Raw genomic sequence first — 24,952 nt, 5'->3', positions numbered from 1 at the left:
TGAGACAATACAATACGGATGCAATACTGCTTAGCGCTGTGATGAGAGGTTCAGCAGTGTCACAGCCTCAGGGAAGAAGCTCTTCCTGTGCCTGCTGGTGCGGGAGCGGAGGCTCCTGTAGCACCTACCAGATGGGAGGAGAGTAAAAAGTCTATGGTTAGGGTGAGATGCATCCCTGATAATGCTTTTCGCCCTGGCCAGGCAGCGTTTATGGTAGATGTTCTCAATGGTGGGCAATTGGGTGCCGATAATCCGCTGGGCAGTTTTCACCACACGCTGGAGTGCTTTGCGGTCCAATACGGGACAATTGCCATACCACACTGAGATACAGTTGGTGGGTATGCTCTCAATGGTACAGTGGTAAAAGTCCATCAGTATCCTGGGACAGAGGTGAGCTTTCTTGATGCTCTGCAGGAAATAAAGGCGCTGTTGCACCTTTTTGATCAGGATGGAGGAGTTCAGGGACACGGTGAGATCCTCGGAAATGTGGGCACCAAGGAATTTGAAGCTTGATACACGCTCCACTACAGTTCTGTTGATGTAGATGGGGATGTGAATATGACTCCTGGCACACCTGAAGTCCACAATGATCTCCTTGGTCTTCAAGTGGACCTGTTCCACTTGCGCACCACCAATGTAAATGGGGTCATGCGGTCCGCTACTCCTTCTGAAGTCAACAACCAATTCCTTCGTCTTGCTGACGTTGAGGGATAGGTTATTGTCTTCACACCATGCCACCAGGTTCTTAATTTCCTCTCTGTACTCAAACTCATCAGTACCCGAGATAAGGCCTACAATTGCGGTGTCATCAGCAAACTTATATATTGAGTTCGATGGAAACCTGGCTACACAATCATGGGTTAGTGCATGAAAGTTGGAGCAGTTTATCTGCCTGCAAATATTTCCCGTACTTCTCTACACCTGGTTGCTGGTCAGTGTGTGAAAGTGGACCTGGTTAGGTCAGTGCCTCTTTGGTTGTGGGTTACTTTCTCACTTGCTGTACCTTTTAGCTTTATGTACTACACCAAAATCATGACTTATTTAGATAATTAATTCAAGTTCTATAAACTGGCAGTCATTTACAATAAAGCCAAATTTTGTGTTGTATTTTTACAGGCAAACCCTCCTCCCATTATTGTGAATGCTGATTCCCTGGATAGTGGACCTTATGTAAGTACTTTAAAATTTCCTTATTGTTTACAGTTTGCCATGAAAAGATGGAAATGGGGTAACTGCAACTGGGAATGTCTTGAGGCCTAATCAAACATTTTCTTCACATTGTGTTCACAGCAGCACTAACAAATTGTCGTTGTGACGATACAGCAGCGAGTACTGTAATCTGCAGCAAGGTCAAGCCCTGTTGATCTAAATCTTTGCACTGAATGCTTAATGATTGCCACAAGATGTGTTCCTAAAACAATTGATTCCATTGGCACCCCAGAACATGATCCGCTGAAGATCTATGCAGTTATTCAGCAGCTGCTGCTAGCTGCTTCAGAAAAGTGATAATAAAATGGTGCTGAACAGAAATCACAATGCCCAAATGCTTCAGATACTAAAATGAAACTGCCTGTCACAATCGTAGGGAAATCCGATCAGAGAGCAGGTATATATACCCAATTTGAACAGAATTTAGCAGGTGTATAAAGGGTCAAAGAAGACTGAGTCATAGTCATACAATATCAAAACAAGTGCTTTGGTCCACCTGCTCCATGCAACCAAAATACCCCATCCAAGCTAAGCTCATTTGCCAGTGTTTGGCTCATAACCTTCCAATCCATGCACCTGTCCAACCATCCTACGGGATTTTACTTTCCAAGCTATAGCACTTTTCCCTTAATCTGAATTGTACTCCATTTGCCATTCCTCAGCCTACTTGCTCAGCTGATCAAGATCTCCCTGTAGTTTTGACGGTTTTCTTCATTGCTCAAGCTTACTGACCGTGCCTACATCTCCTTATCCAAATGTTTGACGTAGATGACAAACAACAATGGGCCCAGCATGATACTCAAGGCATACCACTAGGCTTCCAATCTGAGAAACTACTTTTGACCATCACCCTCTGCTCTCTTCCATCAGGCTCATTGTGTATCCAATTAGCCAATTCTCCATGTATTCCATGTGATCCAGAGTAGCCTGTAATGTGGAACCTTAACAAATGCCTTACCAAAGGTCATATAAACCACATCTACCACCATGTCTTCAGCATCTTTCTTGGTCACCTCATCAAAAGAACTCAGTTGGTTCATAAGTACTTTTACACGCCATGATAGTGTATTGGTTAGTGCACCTCAGTAGTGGTTAATGATGATGCAAATATCTTAACCAGGGCTCCCACAATTTCTTTTCTAAACCCCTACAGTGTTCTTGGATAAAGCTGGAGGTTTGCCTACCTTCATACCTTTTAAGACATCCTGCACCCACTACTGAATTGCAAACTTCCCCAAGACCTTCACATTTACTTTCTGAATTCCCAAAATCTTCATGTCTCTCTCCATGATAAACTAGAGGGAAAATATTCATTAAGGACCTAGCCCACCTCCTGCAGCTCCACACAAAGGAGGTCTCCCTTTGGTTTTTGAGGGGCCCAATTCTTTCTCCAGTTACTCTTTCCCCCTTATATAGTTATGCATTTTCTTTAAATTTTCCATAATCTTCTCTGCTGAAGTTATCTTATGTGCCTCCTTTGCCCTCCTGATTTCATTCTTGAATACGTTTCTCCTCCAGGGATTCACTTATTTTATTTGTATTTATTTAGAGATGCAGCATAGTAACTAGCCCTTCCCACCCTATGAGCCTGCACCACCCCTGTGACCAATTAACCTACTAACCCGTACATTGTTAGAATGTGGGAAGAAATTGGAGCACCCAGAGGAAACCCACGTAATCAAAGAGAGAATGTACGTACAGAGAACAGGAGTATTGAACCTGTGTCACCAGCACTGTAATAGCATTACTCTAAACACTACGGTACCTTGCCACTCACTTAATCTCAGCTACACATACCTGATGCATGCCTCTTTTTCCCTGGCCAGAGTCTCAATGTCCCTCGTCATTCAGGATCCCCTACTCCTACCAGCCTTGTCCTTCATTCTCACAGGAATGTAGGAGCCATTCATCTGTTTTCTATCTGCTTTGTGTTCTGTCTTGTGCATTTATTATGTTTATTATGGTAGCTAGTTACATGGGTGGGTGTGTGGTAAAAGTGAGGGGAATAAGTAACATATTTATGCTTTGTTCTGGGAAGTTTAGAGCTGGGGATATTCGCGTCATATCTTTTGTTGACCACTTAACTCTACTTAACTTCGCTTAATTATATTTGAAATCACTTAACTTTGCTTAAGTCTGCCTAAGTATGTTGTTGTTGTTGTTAGTTTTAGTTTCATCACTTCAAGATTGTATGTTTTGCCATTTGCTAATGAAGCATCAAGTACATTTCTTCGACTTTTCTGAATATTATCGTTGGATTCATCAGACGGTGCATCCTACAGGATAAATAGCCATGTGGTTGCCAGCAGCAGCATTGGTTTGTTCGAGTTGCCTCTGCAAGGAACATGGGAACTTTGAGCTCTCACTACCTCACCTTTATTAACATCCCACTTGCCTGTGGTCCCTTTCTCGATGAAAAACTCCTTCAATATTTGCAAGCTCCTGTTTCACACTGTCAGAATTTGCATTGCCCCAGTTTAGAACATGAACCTGTTGACCAGTTTGTCCCTTTCTGTAACCATATTAAAACTATTAGCACTATGGTCACTATTCCCAAAGTGCTCCCCCACTTTACTTCAATCACATGTCCCGGCCTGTTACCCAAGGGTAGGTCAGGCTTTGCTCTCTTCCAAGTAGGGCCCTCTACATATTACCCAATAAAACCTTCCTGGCAGCACTTAACAAATTCCACCCCATCTAAGCCCATAACAATCTGGCAGTTCCAGTATATGTTCAGAAAGTTGAAATCCCCTGCTATGACATCCCTATTATTTTAACAACCCTGCACAATCTCCCTGCATATTTGTTCTTCTAATTCCCAGTGGTCTCTTTGAGGACCTATAGTACAATCCCAGTGATGTGATCATCCCTTCTTATTTCTCAGCTCCACCCATAAAGCCTCACTGGATAATCCTTCAGTAATTCCAACTCTGACTACCACAGTGACATTCCCCTTCATCAAAAATGAAAATCTGCCTCCCGCCCCCCCCCCCCACCTCCGTTTCCTCCACCTCTCTTCTGCCTTAAGCACTTGTAGCCTGGAACATTCCTGTGTTTCCCTCAGGCATGTTTCCGTAATGGTTATAATGGCACACTCCCACATGACTATCCCTTAGTCATCCACCTTAGCTGAGGTCTGCACTTGGAAGCGGGTGCCTGGGGACCTGTGATGCAACAGGGCAACTATCTCTTAAACTTGGTGAGAAGAATGATAAGCTTAAGGATGGGTAAGATGCTGGGCTGACTGCCTCTTGAACACGCTGAAAGGTAAGTATCTTTCACAAGTTACCATAATTTTTTTACACTATACTGATCTCTGACCCTTTTACCAAGACACAGAGTCCATTCAGAATAAAGAGTAAGGAGTGCCAATGGAGCCTATTTTTCTTCTGGGAACAGCATTTACGACAATATTTAAGCAATCAGTGTTAAGATTCAATCAACATGTTTTGACCTTGCTGGCCTTTGTAAATAATGTACTCATTGAATATCAGTCATAGGGCTTACTGATGCTAGAGACCTTAAGTGCCATTTTACAGCTGAAAATTAATTAATGAATCATGCAGGATAGATAAGAGGTGCATAATGCATCCCTACATCCTGACAGGTCTTTGAAAATGTTAGTTGCACTCACTCATGCTTTTGTGTCTAGGAATACAGAAAAAGGCTTTCGGCGTTGTTTTTTCTTTGTGTTGGTTTTTATGATATAAGTGGAGATTACGTGGAGCTAACAGTAGGAGAAAGTTGTTCTGAATTCAGAGGCTGTAACTTACATCCAAGAAAGGATCATCATTCCATGGGTATTAGTTGAGCTTTCCCTGGTACAGGATCCTGATAAAGTGTCTCATCCCAAAATATCAACCGTTCATTCCTCTCCATAGATGCTGTTTGACCTGCTGAATCCCTCCAGGATTATGTATGTGTTCCTCTGGATTTCCAGCATCTGCAGAATCTTATTTTTTTGTAGAGTCATAGAGCATGGAAACCTGGCCCATTAACCCAATTTGTCCATGCTGACAGTGCTGCCCATTGCCCAGTCCCATCTACCTTTGTTTGGTCCATAGCCCTCTAAACATTTCTGATCCATGTACTTACCTGGATGGCATTTAAATTTTGGCCCACCACCCCGAGGGAATTTTGATCATAAGCGGGCCGAAACTCCTGAAGACATGTGGCAGAGCAACTGATGATCCCACTGGTGATAGCACAGGACAGTTAACATCTTAGTCCAAGTGTATTTTCAACTCTGTTGACAATATACCCACCTCAACCATTATTTCTGGCAATTCATTCCAAATGTACAGCATTCTTTGTGGCCCTTTTAAACCCCTCAAGATCTCTTGTGTGCATTATCCGATTGCTTCTTCAACAATCCAAGGGTTTTACTAGCACCATCCAAATGATTTGCTGTCCTCGATCCAGCATCAGTGCTAAATTTGCATTCCACTAATTTAATTCTCTGACCTTTAAATTCTTTGTCACAGTTTAATTTAAAAGTTTTCTGAATCTATTTATACAGTGCAATTGGTTATCATTTATAAGCTGATAAGATCACCTCTCCCTCTCAAGTTACCGCCATCCAAAATGAGAAACGCAAGTCTTTCCTACGTACTCTGGAACCATGAAGGCTGAGGGGAGACCTTGTTAGAGGTTTGTAAGGTTGTGAGAGGCATAGATAGAGTAGACCGCTGGTGTCTTCTTCCCATGGTCAAAATTTCTAATACTAGAGGACCTGCTTTTAAGGCACCACACAAAAGAAGGAAAGTCTTACTGCCGAAGGGCTTTGACCCGAAACATCAACTGTTCTTTTTTCTATAGATGCTGCCTGGCCTGTTGAGTTCTTCCAGCATTCTGTGTGTGTTGCTCAAAGAAGTGCTAGGCGATTTATTTTACAAAGAGAATAGTAGGTGCCTGGAACACACTGATGGTGGTATTAGTAGTGACAAATATGATAGAGGCTTTAAGATGATCTTTATATAGGCACAGTCTGGTGGGGTGGAGATACATCTCTACCAAAGGAGGGGAAAGGCGCTCCTTCACTCTGCTAGCCTGCAGGTCACCCTCCCCCCCAATCAGGGTCACGTGAAGCCAAGGGAGCAGGTGGTGGATGGTCGTTTGGTGGCACATGGTGCTCACACCAAATATGTGGCTTTAAGATCTATTGACACAAGAGAAAGTCTAGTAAAGGCTTTCGTTATACAAATATTCCCATATCTGTAATTTGGCAGCATTTCCTGTCTCTTACCTCAGCACCAGCAACAACATTGTCCTCCTCTTGTTGTGCATGACTGTCTTTTCCCATTCTGTGTCGTCACCTTGGTCCACAGCAATCCTATTGTTCCTCTTTCCATGTACAGAGCAAATGGATGAGTCTGCTTGTATCTTTCAAGCTTGCCATTGTATCTATTACAACACAGTCAGCCACTATCATCATCATCATTAGGTGCCATGCCCAGTTTGAGCTTTGACTGCCATGGCCAACACACTCCTGTTTCGGGTCAAGTGGATCAATTCATTGGTATTCATTTCCAGTTCTCTGGCTGCTGTCTCCATCATCATTTGTCTTTGTCTTCCTCTTGCTTTCTTCCCTCCAATCTTTCCCATAATTACCGTGCATTCTAACTCCTCTTTCCTAATCACATATCCAATGAAGTTACGTTGCCTTTTCATGATCTCATACATTATTTCTCTTTTTGTGTTTGCTCTGTTCATGACATCCTCGTTAGATATTCATTTCATCCATGATATTCTTTGCATCCTCCTCAAAAACCACATCTCTGCTGCTATAATTCATTTCCTCATGTTACTAGATATTGTTCAGCATTCTGAGCCATATAACATAACTGGATAAACATAACATTTCAGTACTCTGAGGCGGGTTGTCATGCCTAGTTTAGTATTGGACAGTATACTCTTCATTCTCATAAAGGTGTCTTTTGCCATCCCTATTCTTCTTTTGATATCTAAGTCGCACCTGCCATCTGACATCACCCAACATCACCCAGCTTCCTAAGTAGCAGAAGTTCTGTACTTGTTTTATGCCTTCCCCATTTATTCTCAGCCTGCAGATAAGATTCTCCTTCTTTTTGGATATCACCATACAGTCTGTCTTTTTGCAATTGATAGATAGACCCATTTTTGCACTTCCTTCAACAATTATATCAATTAAGTTTTGTAGTTCTTCCTCCGTACTTGCAATTAACACAGTGTCATCTGAATATCTGAAATTATTGATGTTTTCACTGCCAACTTTGATTCCCAAGATGGCTCTTATTTTTTGTAATATTGTTTCACTGTACACATTAAATAAATCAGGGGAGAAAACACACCCTGTCTACCGCCTCTCTTGATTTTTGTAAACTGACTCACTTCTCCATCTATTCTTACAGCGGCAGTTTGTTCGCAGAACAGATTTCTGATGAGGCGGAGGTCTTTCGAATCTAGATCTAGAGTTTTCTGTAATATTTCAAATAACTTATTGTGCTTCACTTTATCAAATGCTTTTGTGTAGTCGATAAAACAAACAAGCAAATCTTTTTGCACTTGAATAGCTCGTTCTGATAGTACCTTAACATCAATATTGTGTTTCTTGTACCTTTGTCTTTCACAAAACCATATTGTTCTGTGCCTATTTCAGCTTGTATCTTACTTTCAGCTCTTGTCATCAAAATTCTTAGAAGTATCTTGGTGATATGACTCATTAAACATGGTCCTATGTAATTCACATTCTATTGCTCTAGCTTTCGTAGGAAGAGTGATAAATACTGATCTTTTTCAACTCTTCTGGTATTATTCCAGTCTCATAAATGTCATTGATTAAATCAGTAAGTTTTTCAATTCCGTAATCTTCAAGGGTGATAATTTGTTCTATTACTAATTCATCAGGACCTGCTGCCTTTCCTTTCTTCATCTTATTTATTGCATTACAAACTTCAGATTTTAAAATACTTGGACCTTCAATGTTTTTCTTAATTTCTGGTTTTTCGCTTCGATCGTCTTCAAACAATACCTGAATATACTCAGTCCATCTGTTCATAATCTTGTCTTTTTCAAAGATAATCGTACTGAATTGCTTTCAAACATCCACCTGAAGAACAGAGGAGCTTTTTACCAGTGATATTCTTGATTTGTTGATGCAACCTTCTTGGATCTGTAATAGGGATTCTTCCTAGTTGCTCACATTCCTGGTTTAACCATTCTTCTTTGGCTTTTTGACATAAGCTTTTAACTTTTTTATCTAAGGACTTATAGGATTTGCTTTCTTCCTTCTCCTTTCTTCCATTTCTTCCATTAGATTTTTGATTTCATCTGTCATCCATTTATTCTTCGTGCTTTTTTGTTTTTTAGGAATCACTGACTTTGCTGATTCTACCAAGGCCTTTAGAGAGTTAAATTTCATTTCTACATGATTGCTATCATCTTCAACAGATTCAATTTCTAGACTTTGAAATCTATTCCTTACTTCAATTGTAAATTTTTGTCTTAAGTTTTTTTCTTTAATTAATTGCATGTAGTCAAGGGATTGTTCAGGTTTTTGCTTCTTTAGTTTTTTAAGTTTTACTTTTACATGACATACTACTGGGTTACGGTCACTATTACAGTTTGCACCTGGATATGTTTTGCATTGAGTCACTGAGTTTCTAAATCTTTCGTTTATAGTAATAAAGTCAATTTGATCTCTAGTGTTATCACCTGGACTTTTCCAGGTCCACAAGCGTCTTGGATGGTTTTTAAAGTAGGTATTCATAATGACCTGATTATTCATCTTACACCATTCTACCCATTTCTCACCTCTTTCACTTCTTTCCCCTAGTCCAAATTTCCCTATGGTATTGCCATCAGCACCTTGTCGTACTTTAGCATTTAGGTCTCCCATGACAATAACAATATCTTGAGATTTGCATCCATTCTTTGCTTGTTCAAGCTCTTCATAGAATTTATCTGTATCCTCATTTGTTCCATCTGTTGTTGGTGCATATACCTGTATAATTGCTAAATCAAATGGTTGTCCTCTGAATCCATCAAGGAGCACTCTTTCTGATATTGCCCAATATCCTAAAACACTTTTTGCCATGTTTTCATCCATAAGAATTCCTACTCCATTAGTATGGATGTTCTACAAGAATAAACTAGTGTTTTATTTCTAATCTGACATGTTCCAGCACCTATCCAATGAACTTCGCTAATTCCCATGATGTTAATCTTTAGTCTTTCCATTTCATTTATCACATTGTCCAATCTTCCTGCTTGATATAGCGTTTACGTTCCAAGTGGCAATAATCTTCTTTTGTGTTACTTGAATTTTATGAGCAGTAGCTTGATGATGGTCGGATATCCCCTGCTGGCCAGAATCAACCCTACCGAGCGAAGCATCTTCAGAGTTGTCTTGAAGATCCTCTTGACGCTGTTGTTGTGTGATACATTTTGTGAGTTTGACCATGGTTTTCTTAGCAAATAGCAACGGTGGTTCGCTATTGCCTACCGTTGGGCGAACTAAAGAAATCGCCATTTCTCTTCCCAAATGGTCATCCGCCTATACTATAGCCGTTGACATTTGAGGTCGTAGCTCATCCACCTTCTCCGTCATAAGTTCAGTTACTGAACCTGCCGGATCCGCCGTTGGCCTTCGCTCGTATCCTGAGCAGGAACCCTTGCAGGTGCTACCGTTCCGGGTCAGAGCAGCCCTGGGAGCAATGAATGACTAAGGGTAACTCCACTTTCCCCAGAGCTCTCAAAGTCCCCAATCAGAGCCTCATCACCAGTTGCAGTTTAGAGTCATACCCAGGACTGCAGTCACTATCACTGTTCTATTTTCGAAGCTCCATTCTCTATAGTCTTCTCATTGGATCTCAGTCTTGCTGCCCCTCAAGCAACAATACTTAAAACTTGATACCGATGTCAATGCCTACTGTGTATTGATTCCTATTAGTTACAACAGAGAAATTCATCTGGTGCTTGCTGCATGTATGGGCTCACCTTTAGTCTCTACTGGACATTCAGCGCTCACCTGTGGCTCCAAGTATGGGACAGCAGCCTCACTCCAGTATACCGCTTCAACGGGTGGGCTAAACCAGGTGAAGGTAGCTGGCAGGCCTCAAAACCTAGTGAAATATGGATACGTCTTTTGTATCATGTGAAATCAGCTCTGGTAGACTGGTGGATGAGATCAACGTTGATATCCAAAGGCCCAGAAAGGAGAACAAAGGCATGATAAGGCACACCCACTGTAACCAAGGAAGACCCCAGTTCGTGTCTACTCATATCACCAGACCCTGACTTCAGAAGTCGGGAAAGGTGAAACTGACACAATGCGATGGCTTTTCCATTTTAAAAACTATCCTGCACAGCTTTCACTTTGTTGGATAAAGTGTACAACCAACCTCCTGCCATATTTTTTGATTGGCTGTAAATGAACAAAATTACCGCAGACACCTGGTGCAGATAATGGACTGCTTTCATACAGTGCTTTTGATGATTGCATCCCCTAAATCTTCATTTTCATTGTTACATAGGACCGTAAGATATAGGAGCAGAATTAGGCCATTCAGCCCATCAAGTCTGCTCCACCATTCCATCATGGCTGATCCCAGATCCCTCTCAACCCTGATATACCTGCCTTCTCGCCATATCCTTTGATGTCCCGACCAATCAGGAAACTATCAAATTCTGCTTTAAGTATACCCACAGACTGGCCCCCACTGCAGCCTGTGGCAGAGTATTCCACAGTTGCATTACTCTCTGGCTAAAAAAAAAATCCTCCTTACCTCTGTTCTAAAAGATCATCTCTCAATTTTGAGGCTGTCCCCTCTGGTTCTGGATACTCCCACCACACATCCTCTCCTCATCCACCTTATCCTTTCTTTTCAATGTTCGGTAGGTTTCAATGAGATTCCCATGCATACTTTTAAATTCCAGTGAGTACAGGCCCAAAACTGCCAAGCGCTCCTCATATGTTAAATTGCAGTATGAATTCAATCATACTATGATCACTGCAATCTATGGGTTCATTTATGTTAAGCTCCCAATCTAAAATAGCCTTTCCCTGAGTAGACTCAAGCACAAGCTGCTCTAAAAAGCCATCTTGTAGGTATTCAACAAATTCCCTCTCTTGAGATCCAATGCCAACCTTCTTTTCCCAATCACCTTACATACTGAAGTCCCCATTACAATTGTGATATTACCCTTATTACGTGCCTTTTCCAGCTCCCTTTGCAAACTCAACCCCACATCTTGGCTACTATTTGAAGGCCTATATGATTCCCATAATTTTTTTTTGCCCTTGCAGTTTCTTAACTCCACCCGTAGAAATTCAGTATTCTCTGACCCTATGTCACCTCTTTCTAAAGATGTAATTCCATCTCTTACCAACAGAGCCTCACCACTACCTATTCCTTTCTGCTTGTCCTTTTGATACCAAATATATCCTTTGATGTACTATCCTGGGGTCTTCTTTCAGCCACGACTCAATGTGAACAATCAAGATGATTATCGACACCTTAAAATTCTTCATAGTGCCTAACTTGTTGAAGTAGTGAAATTATTTCATTTTTACTGCTACCTGTTTTCTGGCATCCCCAAGCCTGACTGATTGAAATCACAATAAGCAAATCAATTCTAAGTTGTCTTGTCTTAATGCTTATTTCTTGCTCACAATCGGTGACAAGGATCACTGCTTTTTGAACACAAACACACACAAATGATGCTAAGCACAGTGTAGTGTCTAACAGCCACACATGTTCACGCAATAGACTCTATTTAGAAATTGTTCAGCAACAGCCTTCTGTCACAATTAAGTGGCGCAGTGTCCCAAATAAATGAAGGGAATACCGACCATTTTCTCAATGTTTTTGTTCTTTAAGACTTGTCCCAAATAAGCGTCTGCCCTGATTAACCATGGACCGATTAACCTGAATCCACTGTACATGGACACTGAATGTGTAGAGATATATCAATACACATAGAAAATAGAACAATGCAGCTCCTTCAGCTCATGATGTTGTGCCAATATTTCAATCTATCCCAAGGTTGATCTAACACTTCCCCTTTGCATGGCCCTCCATTTTTCCTTCATCCATGTGCCTATCTGAGTCTTAAATGTCTCTAATATATCTGCCTCCACCATAATCCAGCACATTCCACAAACCTACCTGTTTAAAAATGAACTACTTCTGACACTCCCACAATACTATACTCCAATCACCTTAAAATTATGGCCCCTCATACTAGGCATTTCTGCTCTAGGATAAAGGTTCTGGCTGTCTACTTTCTCAGTGCCTCTTATCTTATACACTTCTATCAAGTCCCTCTCATTCTCCTTCAATTCAAATGGGAAAACCCTAACTCATTTAACTTATCCTCATGAGACATGTTCTTTTAGCTGTTTTGTCCAGGTAGAAATCTAGTTAAATCTTCTTCACACTCTCCACATTCTTCCTATAATGAGTTGACCAAAACTGAACACACTACTCCAAGTGAGGTCTAACCAAAGTTCTATAGAGCTGCATCATTACCTCCCAGCACACGTACTCAATCCTTCAACTATTAAACGCCAACACACCATATAATTTCTTAACTACCCTATCAACTTGTGTAACAACTTTGAAGATGGAGGATATGGACTCTGTTCCTCCGTTAAGAATCCTGCCATTAATCTTGTACTCTGCCTTCAAATTTGATCTTCTAAAGTGCATCACTTCACACTTTTCAGGACTGAACTCCATTTTCCACTTTTCAGCTCAGTTCTGTATCCTATTAATGTCCTTTGGTAACCTGTGATAACCTGCACTTTTCACAATACCACCAACCTATGTGTCATTTGCAAACTGATGAACCCACCCTTTCACTTCCTCATCTAAGTCATTTATAAAAGTCACAAAAGTTGGGGGTCCCTGAACAGATCCCCATGGAACATTACTGGTCACTGACCTCCAGGTAGAATATGCTCCATCTGCTACCACCCTCTATCTTCTATAGGCAAGCCAATTTTGAATCCACAGAGCCAAACTTCTCTGGATCCCATGCCTCCTGCCTTTCTAAGTGAGCCTACCATGGGAAACCTTGTCAAATGGTATACACACAATATCCACAGATCTCCTTTAATCAATTTACTTTGTCGCTTCCTCCAGTAATTCAATCAGGCTCTTGAGGCACGACCTGGCCCTCTTAACGCCATGCTAATTATACCTAATCACACTATGCTTCTCCAAATGCTCATAAATCCTGCCACTAAGAAGCCTTTCCAATAGTTTGCCCACTACTGACATAAAAGTGACTGATCTATAATTAACTGTTTTGAACAAAGGAATAACATTTGCCACCCTCCAATTTTCTAGTACTACTCTTGTGGCCAGTGAAGACACAAAGATCATCGCCAAAAGTGCAGCAATCTCTTCTCTCACTTCCTATAGTAATCAGGGGTATATCCCTTCCGACCATAGGGACTTATCTATCCTATTGCATTTCAAAAATTCTAGCACATGCTCTTTCTTAACATTAATGTGTTCCAGCATATTAGCTTGTTCCATGTTGGCATCACGTTAGTCAAGGTTCTTCTCTGGTGAATACTGAAGCAAAATATTTATTAAGGACCTCTTCTACCTCCTCCAGTTCCAAGCATCTTTTATCCATGATTAGTCTGCCTTCACTCTAGTCATTCTTTTTTATGTGTCGAATGCCTTGGGTTCTTCCTTAACTTTACTTGCAAATTCTTCTCATGTCATCTTTTAGCTCTCCTAAATCTCTTCTTAAGCTCCATCCTCGCTACTTTGTAACTTTCTAGAGTCCAGTTTGATCTTTGCTTTCTACACCTTAAATATGCTTCTTTTTTCCTCTTGCCTAGATATTCCACATGTCTTGTCAACCATAGTTCCTTCACCCTACTATCGTTTCTCAGCCTCAATGGAACAAACCGATCCAGAAGCCTGTACAGGTATCTCCAAAACAACATCCATATTTCTGTTGTGCATTTCCCTGAGAACATCTGTTCCCATTTTACCCTCTCAAGTTCCTGACTAATAGCATCATAATTTGAGCTGCACCCCCTCCACCCCTTCCAAGGAATGGTAAAAGTCAGAGAGCTGTGGTCACGCTCCCTGAAATATTCACCCACCAAGAGGTCTGTCAACTGACCAGCTTCAGTGCCCACTATTAGATCCAGTATGGTCTCTCTTTAATTGGCCTGTCTAAATATTATGTCAAGAATCCTTCTGGACACACTTAACAAATTCTGCCCCATTTAAGTAATCAATATTAGGGAAGTTGAAGTCACCCGTAATAATAGCCCTGTATATAAGACCATAAGACAAAGGAGCAGAAGTAGGCCATTCGGCCCATCGAGTCTGCTCCGCCATTTTATCATGAGCTGATCCATTCTCCTATTTAGTCCCACTCCCCCACCTTCTCACCATAACCTTTGATGCCCTGGCTACTCAGATACCTATCAATCTCTGCCTTAAATACACCCAATGACTTGGCCTCCACTGCTGCCCGTGGCAACAAATTCCATAGATTCACCACCCTCTGACTAAAAAAATTTCTTTGCATTTCTGTTCTGAATGGGCGCCCTTCAATCCTTAAGTCATGCCCTCTCATACTAGACTCCCCCATCATGGGAAACAACTTTGCCACATCCACTCTGTCCATGCCTTTTAACATTCGAAATGTTTCTATGAGGTCTCCCCTCGTTCTTCTAAACTCCAAGGAATACAGTCCAAGAGCGGACAAACGTTCCTCATATGTTAACCCTCTCATTCCCGGAATCATTCTAGTGAATCTTCTCTGTACCCTCTCCAACGTCAGCACATCCTTTCTTAAATAAGGAGACCAAAACTGCCCACAGTACTCCAAGTGAGGTCTCACCAGCGCCTTATAGAGCCTCAACATCACATCCCTGCTCCTATACTCTATTCCTCTAGAAATGAATGCCAACATTGCATTCGCCTTCTTCACTACTGACTCAACCTGGAGGTTAACTTTAAGGGTATCCTGTATGAGGACTCCCAAGTCCCGTTGCATCTCAGAACTTTGAATTCTTTCCCCATTTAAATAATAGTCTGCCCGTTTATTTTTTCTGCCAAAGTGCATAACCATACACTTTCCAACATTGTACTTCATTTGCCACTTCTCTGCCCATTCTTCCAATCTATCCAAGTCTCTCTGCAGACTCTCCATTTCCTCAGCACTACCGGCCCCTCCACCTATCTTTGTATCGTCAGCAAACTTAGCCACAAAGCCATCTATTCCATAATCCAAATCGTTGATGTACAATGTAAAAAGAAGCGGCCCCAACACTGATCCCTAGTGGAACACCACTGGTAACCGGCAGCCAACCAGAATAGGATCCCTTTATTCCCACTCTCTGTTTCCTGCAAATCAGCCAACGCTCTATCCACGTATGTAACTTTCCCGTAATTCCATGGACTCTTATCTTGTTAAGTAGCCTCATGTGTGGCACCTTGTCAAAGGCCTTCTGAAAATCCAAATATACAACATCCACTGCATCTCCCTTGTCTAGCCTACTGGTAATTTCCTCAAGAAATTGTAATAGGTTTGTCAGGCAGGATTCTCCTTTAAGGAATCCATGCTGAGTTCTGCCTATCTTGTCATATGCCTCCAGGTACTCTGTAACCTCATCCTTGACAATCGACTCCAACAACTTCCCAACCACCGATGTCAAGCTAACAGGTCTTTTTGCTTCCTTGCCCCCTTCTTACATAGTGGAGTGACATTTGCAATCTTCCAGTCTTCCGGAACCATGCCAGAATCTATCGACTTTTGAAAGATCATCGCTAATGCCTCCTCAATCTCCACAGCTACTTCCTTCAGAACACAAGGGTGCATTCCATCTGGTCCAGGAGATTTATCTACCTTTAGCCTATTCAGCTTCCTGAGTACTTTCTCTGTCGTAATTGTGACTGTGCACACCTCTCTTCCCTGCCACCCTTGAGTGTCCGGTATACTGCTGATGTCTTCCTCAGTGAAGACTGATGCAAAATACTCATTCAGTTCCTCTGTCATCTCCTTATCTCCCATTACAATTTCTCCAGCATCATTTTCTCTCGGTCCTATATCTACTCTCACCTGTCTTTTACTCTTTATATACTTGAAAAAGCTTTTAGTATCCTCTTTGATATTATTTGCTAGCTTCCTTTCATAGTTAATCTTTTCTCTCTTAATGACCTTCTTGGTTTCCTTTTGTAAGGTTTTAAAAACTTCCCAATCCTCTGTCTTCCCACTAATTTTTGATTCCTTGTATGCCCTCTCCTTTGCTTTAACTTTGGCTTTGACTTCTCTTGTCAACCATGGTTGCATCCTTTTTCCACTCGAAAATTTCTTCTTTTTTGGAATATACCTGTCTTGCACATTCCTCATTTCTCGCATAAACTCCAGCCACTGCTGCTCTGCTGTCTTTCCTGCCAGTGTCCCTTTCCAGTCAACTTTGGCCAGTTCCTCTCTCATGCCACTGTAATTTCCTTTACCCCACTGAAATACCGACACATCAGATTTCAGCTTCTCTTTTTCTAATTTCACAGTGAACTCAATCATGTTATGATCACTGTCTCCTAAGGGTCCCTTCACCTCAATCTCTCTAATCACCTCCGGTTCATTACACAATACCCAATCCAGTACAGCCGATCCCCTAGTGGGCTCAACAACAAGCTGTTCTAAAAAGCCATCTCGCAGACATTCTACAAATTCTCTTTCTTCAGATCCAGTGCTGACCTGATTTTCCCAATCTACTTGCATGTTAAAATCCCCCACAATTATCATAACACCACCCTTCTGACAAGCCTTTTCTATTTCCAGTTGTAATTTGTAGTCCACATCCCTGCAGTTATTTGGAGGCCTATAAATAACTGCCATCAGGGTCCTTTTACCCCTGCTATTTCTTAGCTCAACCTTTCGTGTTAGGATATAATGTACTGCATTATACTACATAACATAATGTACTGGGTGGGCACAGGAGTACATTCAGCCAGAGACTCATTCCACCAAGATGCAGCACAGAGCATCATAGGAAGCCATTCCTGCCTGTGGCCATCAAACTTTACAACTCCTCCCTTGGAGGGTCAGACACCCTGAGCCAATAGGCTGGTCCTGGACTTATTTCATAATTTGCTGGCATAATTTACATACTACTATTTAACTATTTATGGTTCTATTACTATTTATTATTTATGGGCAACTGTAACGAAAACCAATTTCCCCCAGGATCAATAAAGTATGACTATGACTATGACTATGACTATAAGATGATATATCCAGTGCATTTATGGTTTATTTTTAGGAATTTAAAAAAATATACTTACTGTTTTCCTCTGACTTAAGTCATGCATGGTGTCTGTTTTTTCTATGTTTAAGTGGGCAATAAGTACAGAACATGTTTAATTCCCACTACAGTGTGATTGACATAATAGGCACAATATTTTCATTTCAGGGTGCCTTCTTGGGTCAAAGCTCACACATGTTGTCCAACCACACACCGAAGTCTCACCAAGTCATTTTTGATCTGGAGAGCCTAATATTAGTGACATTTTAGTCTCTTTCCATCAGGAAAAAAGAGACCTTAAGATTATGAGTTTATAAATTCTGTGCCATAATACAAGTTTTTGTTTACTATAAAATCAAAGCTAAGCAAAAAGCCCATTTTCCCCTTACCCTAATGTGCAGGTTGAGTCTGTTCTAATAGAATATTGTGGAAGAATATCCATTAAAGACGTAGCACCTGCACCAGTGTCACATTCACAGACAGTTTAATGTCACTGTTTTGGTGCTGAACAATTTATAGGCCTTGGCCTAGATATTTAATCTTATCCAGTTGGAAATGTCTGTTATTAATTATGTTTTGTGTGAAGAATTGAACAATCACATTAGACTTAGCCTTTACCAAGTTATTTTTATAATGCTTGTTCTGCTTACTTGGCCTCTTTTGAAATAGGATTCCACTACACATCTCATGGACACCTGGAAAGTCCTATTTTGTTACACTTTCTTCAAGTCTGGGAATCTTAAGTTTTCTCACAGTCCTTCCTGTGTACTAGAGATCAGCCTTGTCACACTTCGCTGCCCCTCTTCCAGAGATTAATAATTCCTTTACGCTTCAGTAACCAGAAGGAGTATCTGAGCCAACAGTTTCAGCATGACAGCTTCACTGTTGCACACTGCTGAGTGCTTCCTTGCTGATTGATCTTGTGCTTCAGTGCTTCAGTGCAGTGAGAGTGTTCTCACATCAGACGCGGGACACTGATGTCGAGCTCCACTCCACTCACCTGACCACTCAAATCAAGTAAAGTACTGATGGAATGTGGTACCTCTTCAGTTTTTATATTCTGGATCTCCTGTTACTATCAGGAACTGCCTCGTAGTTTGCCTGCATTGGATCTGTGGCTTCACTTAAAAAAGACTTCATTGGCAGGAAGCATTTAAGAGGTTTGCAGAATACGAAAGGAGCAGCAAGGTAGCGTAGCACTTAAGCGAAATACTATTACAGTGCCACTGATAACTAGTTGGGGTTAAATTCATTCCCGTCGCTGCCTGTAATGTTTTTTTCTGTGATAGATGGGTTTCTGCCCACATTCCAAATATGTCCAGGTAGGGTTAGTGAGTTGTGGGTGTGACATGTTGCCACTCGAAGCATGGCCGCATGATCCTTGCTGATTTGATTTGGCACAAACAACGTATTTCACTGTACTTTTCTGTGTTTTGATGTATATATGACAAATAAAGTTAATATCTTTAATCTTTAATAACAGTCTTTTTTTGCAATCAACACAATTTTGCAATTTATGACAGATTCCCAATCAATGTGGCTCATTCAGTTCCTGTTTTTAAATAGAATGTAGGATTTTGATCTTAACTTCACTGATTTACGTGTAATTCTTACCTGTTTTGATTTCTCTGGTAGGTTTTTGGTGTTTCATTCTCAGAAAGTACCCCCCCCGTTGATTATTTCCTTCTTTAGACATATATTGTTTTACAGATTCTAAGGGAAGTTGAGTTGACTGACTGTTCTATAGGAATATCTATAGGTTTCCATATACCGGTTTTTACTTGCCAAAATAGCAACATATCAATTAAGTGTGCTTAGGAAGGCTGCAATTTCCTTGTGTATCTACTTGCTTCCTTAAACCAGTAGCCCAGCTTTCCAGAGCCATCCCAATGTGAGCATTAAACATTAATTCTGCATTGCAAGCTGGATCATATTTTCAGGGCAACCACATTTCCATGTAGATCTCAAATATCACTAGCCAGCTTTCCTCAAGTGCAGGTACCACTTTTCCAAGAAGACTTTTACTTTCTGTAGGTGATTCACATTGAGCTGTTTCTTCGTGAGCATGATTGACAAGAAGATGACCAAGTAATACCAATCAGATTAAATAATTCCAGAGACTAAACCATCCATTTGTGATGGCAATGGCAAGTACTTCTTGGTTAACCACAGTTCCTATTCATTCCAGTGAAAGGTATTCAGCTGCAAATCCTTTTCTATAGCGTGGCATTGTAGGATTGACTTTATTGCATACATAGGACTATAAATAATGGAGTGAACTTCTAAAACCCACCAGGCACAGCACATTCTGAGTCATCAGCCCCAGCACCTGAACATTTGTTTCATGGCTTTTAAATGGCAAATGACTGTTACCCGCCTCAGGTGACATCTCACTTGCACTGGATATCTCCTGACTCTGAAGACAGCTGCAACTAGCTCCTCATCTTGGCCTCGGCTCTTCTCACTTCTTTATGTAGCCACGGAGTAGTTTCCACACGTTGTCAATACGCTGGAGTTTGGAAGGAAGGGAGTTATCTGTTGGAAAGATAGTAGAATAAAGAGATGACATTTCACAAACATTTTCTGATCTGTTACAACAAAATAAAGGATAGAGAAAGCCAAGAAATAAATCACTCAATGCTTTTGGTAATCTTAGAATAAAGCACCTTTATGTGATGCAATGACTAAACTCATTTGAACCAGGAACTAAGCAGACATATAAGGAGAAATTTTCTATCTAACCCTTCCTCTTTCTCTCAGTTTCTCCCTTCAACTTGCTCAATCCTTTTTGTGAGGAATGGAAGATCAGAAGATGGGACTGTACCTTTGTTTTGGTTGTACTTCTTTGATGATTCTGAAATACTTTTACCTTTAAAGGGAAAGTGGAAGTGTAAACATCCTTTGTTCTGAAATACAATAAAGGATTTAAGATATATTATTTAATGTATGTGACAGTTGGTATGGCAATGCAGGTATGGCCTTGTCATTCATTTCTAGGTTATGAGCAAAAGAACATTTTCAGCAGAAGGAAAGGAAAGGGTTGTTAAGATTTTGTTTTGTATCTTCTTAATATTTCAAGCAAGCTAAAGAGAATGCTCATCGCACAAGGTCAAGGTCACTGTAAATTTGAAATATGCATTATTTCAAGCTGTGGTGGTCTCCTTGCACTTTGGCTTACTTAGTGGCATTATTAAATTATTAAGTAGCCATCTGGGATCACTGTAGGTGGCACCATTGCCAAAGCCAATTTCTTGCAATGTGAGCTTGCAGCATACCTTAGATTAGCTTCCTTCTGTCACTGCCACGGGATATGGGTATTGTTGAGCATTCATTGCTTGTCCCTCCATGTCTATAAACTAAGTGGCATGTTATGGTATTTCATAGGGAAATTAAGTCACAAAAGACTAGCTCATGTAAGGACAACAGATTTTTTTTACTGCAGAATGCTAGCGAATCAGATTTTGTTTTACAGCAGTCCCACAGTTTCACAATCACTGTTAGTTATATCAGAATTTCTGTGAATTACATGGTTGAATTTAAATTCTCTGGATATCTTGATAGAACACAAACTCATATCTACCAATAAATAGTACAGCATAGTACTCTACATCAATGTAATATACTGTCCCTTTGTCTTATTTTGAATAATTGTACCACTACAGAAAATTTCAAAAGCTTGAAGGTTCTAGTTAATTTCTTTATGTACAGCTTTTCACCTGGATAAGTGCTAACTGCTTCTTTTAATGTGCTGTATTGATTTCTTTCTCCTACGGCTATCCCAACATTAACTTGCAAAGTTTGCTCTGACTGTTACAATTAATTTAACCAAGGTAAAATCAGTTAGGTCAATGTGAAGTCACATATCTCTTGTATTTTTAATGATCAACTGCCAAACAGTACTGCTAACATAGCACATAGTATTAATCAGGAAATTAGCATCATAATTTAATAATAATAATGAGACTTTAATCTACATATTGACTGCACAAACAAAATTAGTAGTATTAATGTAGTGGATGATTTAATAGAGTGCATATGAGAATGTTTTCTAGATTGATATGTTGAGGAAGCAACAGACCTATTATAGTGAGATGAGAAAGGGTTTATTAATGATTTAGGAGTTAAGAGTCCTTTAAGGCAGAATGTTCATATGACAGAATATTATTGAAAGTAGTTCAGTCTGAAACCAGTAAACTATTTATGTATGAAATATGCATTGTTTCAAGCTGTGGTGGCCTGGAGAAAGATATGAAAAAATATAATAATAAATAAGCAAAGACTAACCTTTACAGAATGTTAAACACATAGATGATAATAAATATTATGCCTTATGAAGCATAGAAAGGGGAAAGGTGGTCTTGCTCTGACTCACAAGGCACCTTGTAGATCATCAAATCTTGTCATCTATAGGAAAAGGCTGAGATAATTGAAAATTATAAAATGCATCTGGGACCAGAAAGGTTAGATGCAAGGATGTAGCTTATCCTGGTATGGCTAACCTTGAACCTGATTCAAATATGTGGTTCACTGTTCAGGATGGAGATAAGAAGAGAGAAATGAATCCTTGGAATTCTTTGAATTCTTTTTGCAATAGAGCTGTGGAAAGTCAGTTATGATGAGATTCACGAGAAGATATTATTTCCTGCTTGGCCTGCCTGCCTCACCTCCAACAGTGCCCTTAGATCAGCTATTCTTAGGTCATAGAATATGTTCAAAGTAAATATTAGTAGTTTTTTGTATATTAAGGAAATCAAGGAGTATAGGATTAGTGGATGAAAATAGCATCGATTAAAAGATCAACAATGAAGCGATTGATTTGGTGGAACAGATACCATGACCCACAAGGTTTACTCTTGCTTCTTTTTCCAATGTCGTGTTCTAAACTATACTATTGAAAAAAATCCAACCCACAGTGGCTATGGCCATGGAAACCAAAGGCTCTCCCACCCATGGTGTAACATTTAATACTGGAGTATTCAAGACACCAGAATTGGAAGGGCACAAATAGAGAGGCACTGAGCAGATTGCAGTGACTATAAACAGCAAGGCCACAGATGGATTCGAAAGTGACAATAAGAAATTTAACACCAAGGTGTTGATTCATTGGGAGTCATTAGGTCAGTAATCACAGTTAATGGTCTCAGTCCAAGTTAGGATGTGGGCAGCAGAGTTTTGAAAGGAACAAGGTTCAAACTATAGTGTGTAAAGAATGTCTTCTTACAGAGGGGGTGAGCTTCAGAAATTTTGCACTCAAGAAGTTAGTGGAGGCTAAATTGCTGAAGATTTTTAAAAAAAAACATGAGTCCTGGATTTTTCAAGAACATGAGGAGGCAAGGGGAGAAAAAAACCAGAGGACATGGGTTAAGGGTGAGGGGGGAAAGGTTTAAAGGGAACATTAGGGGGGGCTTCTTCACACAGAGAGTGGTGGGAGTATGGAATGAGCTGCCAGACGAGGTGGTAAAGATGCATGTATGTTCTTTTTTAACATTTAAGAATAAATTGGACAGATACATGGATGGGAGGTGTATGGAGGGATATGGTCCGTGTGCAGGTCAGTGGGACTAGGCAGAAAATGGTTCGGCACAGCCAAGAAGGGCCAAAAGGCCTGTTTCTGTGCTGTAGTTTCTATGGTTTCTATGAGCTATGGTCATATTGAATAGTGAGCAGACTTGAGGGGCCAGGTTGCCTCCTGTTTTATTCTGCTCTTGTGACTCTTGGGTACGTCGGGCCAAGAGTTTCTTGTAATGTAAGAAATTAACCTTAAAGGTATCTTCTCCTTTCCCTTACATTCTGACTTCCTGAGCAGATGCGACTAATTTATTCAAAACAAAGCACTTAAGAAATATGGTTAATTGTTTGAAATAATGAAACTTTTTTATTGATTTCTTTCCCAGGCTAATGGAAGTGATGGAATGTACAAATATGAAGAAATTATCCTGGAACGTGTGAGTAGTGTAACTTATTTCATCAAGTGATTAGATAATAATAGTTACATTTCTTTCAACTGGGATCATTCTAATGTCTAACCCTGCCTATCTAGCAGAAACTTAACAAAATTCTGCAGTTAAAGATCACCAAATTACCTGGCAGTTCCCAGATGTTCCCAGTTTTACCCTGCAGGGTTTTGCAGACAGATAACACTGCCGAAAGCATATTTCCAGAAATTTAGCCATTAACTGGTAGACAGCCAGGAACCATTGCTGCTCTGATGGCCGAGTGGCACTCTGAAATTCAGACCTTGAATCTAAATGGAAATAGAACATGATTTAAAAATTAATTTCAGGGGTTAAAAAAATCTACAAAATTCCAGTCTAGATTAAAAACAGTCCCTTAGTTTCAGTCTTCCATTGAGTGATTGAATTGTGTTCTAGATAAATATACTGATTCAATTGCAGCATTATAATTAAAGGGATTAAACATGGACAATATTTTGTAGACTTGCGCTTAGATACATGATGCACTGTGACCTCTTCCTGCTCTAGGTCTGTTTTCTTCAATACTGGTTCTCTAGTAAATGAAATTGCTCAATCATTAGGATATAGTGACCAATAATATGTGCTTTCATTGATAGATGGAAGCATTTTTCTGACCCTTGGATGTAATCAATATAGCCACATGCATTTATTTGCAGACCTATTGATTTTTGACAAGGGAAATAGACCCTTTAGTCTCCCTTTATTACAGCCCCAAAAGCAGGTGCTTGTAGCACAGTGGTGACTAGATCTATTGTTCCGTTTCTAAATGTCAGACTTAGTGACAAAGCAAGTAAAAATCTGGACCCTTCAGCCAGTGTTTAGAATTCAGAGAATGTCCTCGCCCCTGTGTATAAACTGTGGATTTACAGCTCGGTCAATGCAAACTGAAACAGATTCTGCAGGAGGAAACACAATGTATCTTTTTAAAATTGGCTAAATGCCACTGTGTCTGGAAAGACTCACCTGCAGAAATTAATGAATTATTTCCAAGAGCAAGAGGAAAATTGCATCTCATGAAGGGCTTTAACTTATTAAGTGCCCACATATGCAAGGGCTGCTGCTTAGAGAAGCTGGGACATAAACAACCCATACATTTATTATTGAATCTCTGCACTCGGCATCCCCAAATATTCACACTGGTTATTTTCTTCATGACTTGACATTAGATTTTTGGCAAAAGTTAGGTTCAAGTTTATTGTCATTCTACTGTATACATGTATACTGCCAAACAAGACAATGTCCCTCTGGACCAAGGTGTACAACAGGGAACATAAAACTCACACACAACGCACAAAGTAATATTACCACAAATAAGATAACAAGTAAAAAGGTGCATTTTTAACACAAGTTAAGAAAATAAGCCGGATAACGCTACTGACGCTTCATATGTGATGAGGCCTGGGTAGTGGCGGAGAGTTCAATAATCTCTCAGCTCGGGGGATGAAGCAGTCCTTGTCCTTATACTATGTAACCTTCAGCCTAATGGTAGCAGGTCAAAGAT

General features: G+C 40.3%; 1 protein-coding gene across 1 annotated transcript in view; it reads left to right on the top strand.

Annotated features, from left to right (window-relative positions):
• Window positions 1-24,952, top strand: part of dlg3 (discs, large homolog 3 (Drosophila)) — a 404,968-nt gene that overhangs the window by 148,638 nt on the left and 231,378 nt on the right. The window contains exons 2-3 of the mRNA XM_072270742.1: window positions 1,117-1,170; window positions 23,371-23,421. Coding sequence (XP_072126843.1) covers window positions 1,117-1,170; window positions 23,371-23,421 — 105 coding nt within the window. The remainder of the gene's footprint in view (window positions 1-1,116; window positions 1,171-23,370; window positions 23,422-24,952) is intronic.

The sequence above is a fragment of the Mobula birostris genome, chromosome 10, assembly GCF_030028105.1.
Source record: "Mobula birostris isolate sMobBir1 chromosome 10, sMobBir1.hap1, whole genome shotgun sequence".
In the NCBI taxonomy this organism is placed as follows: domain Eukaryota; kingdom Metazoa; phylum Chordata; class Chondrichthyes; order Myliobatiformes; family Myliobatidae; genus Mobula; species Mobula birostris.
This window is presented reverse-complemented; position numbering and strand designations above follow the sequence as displayed.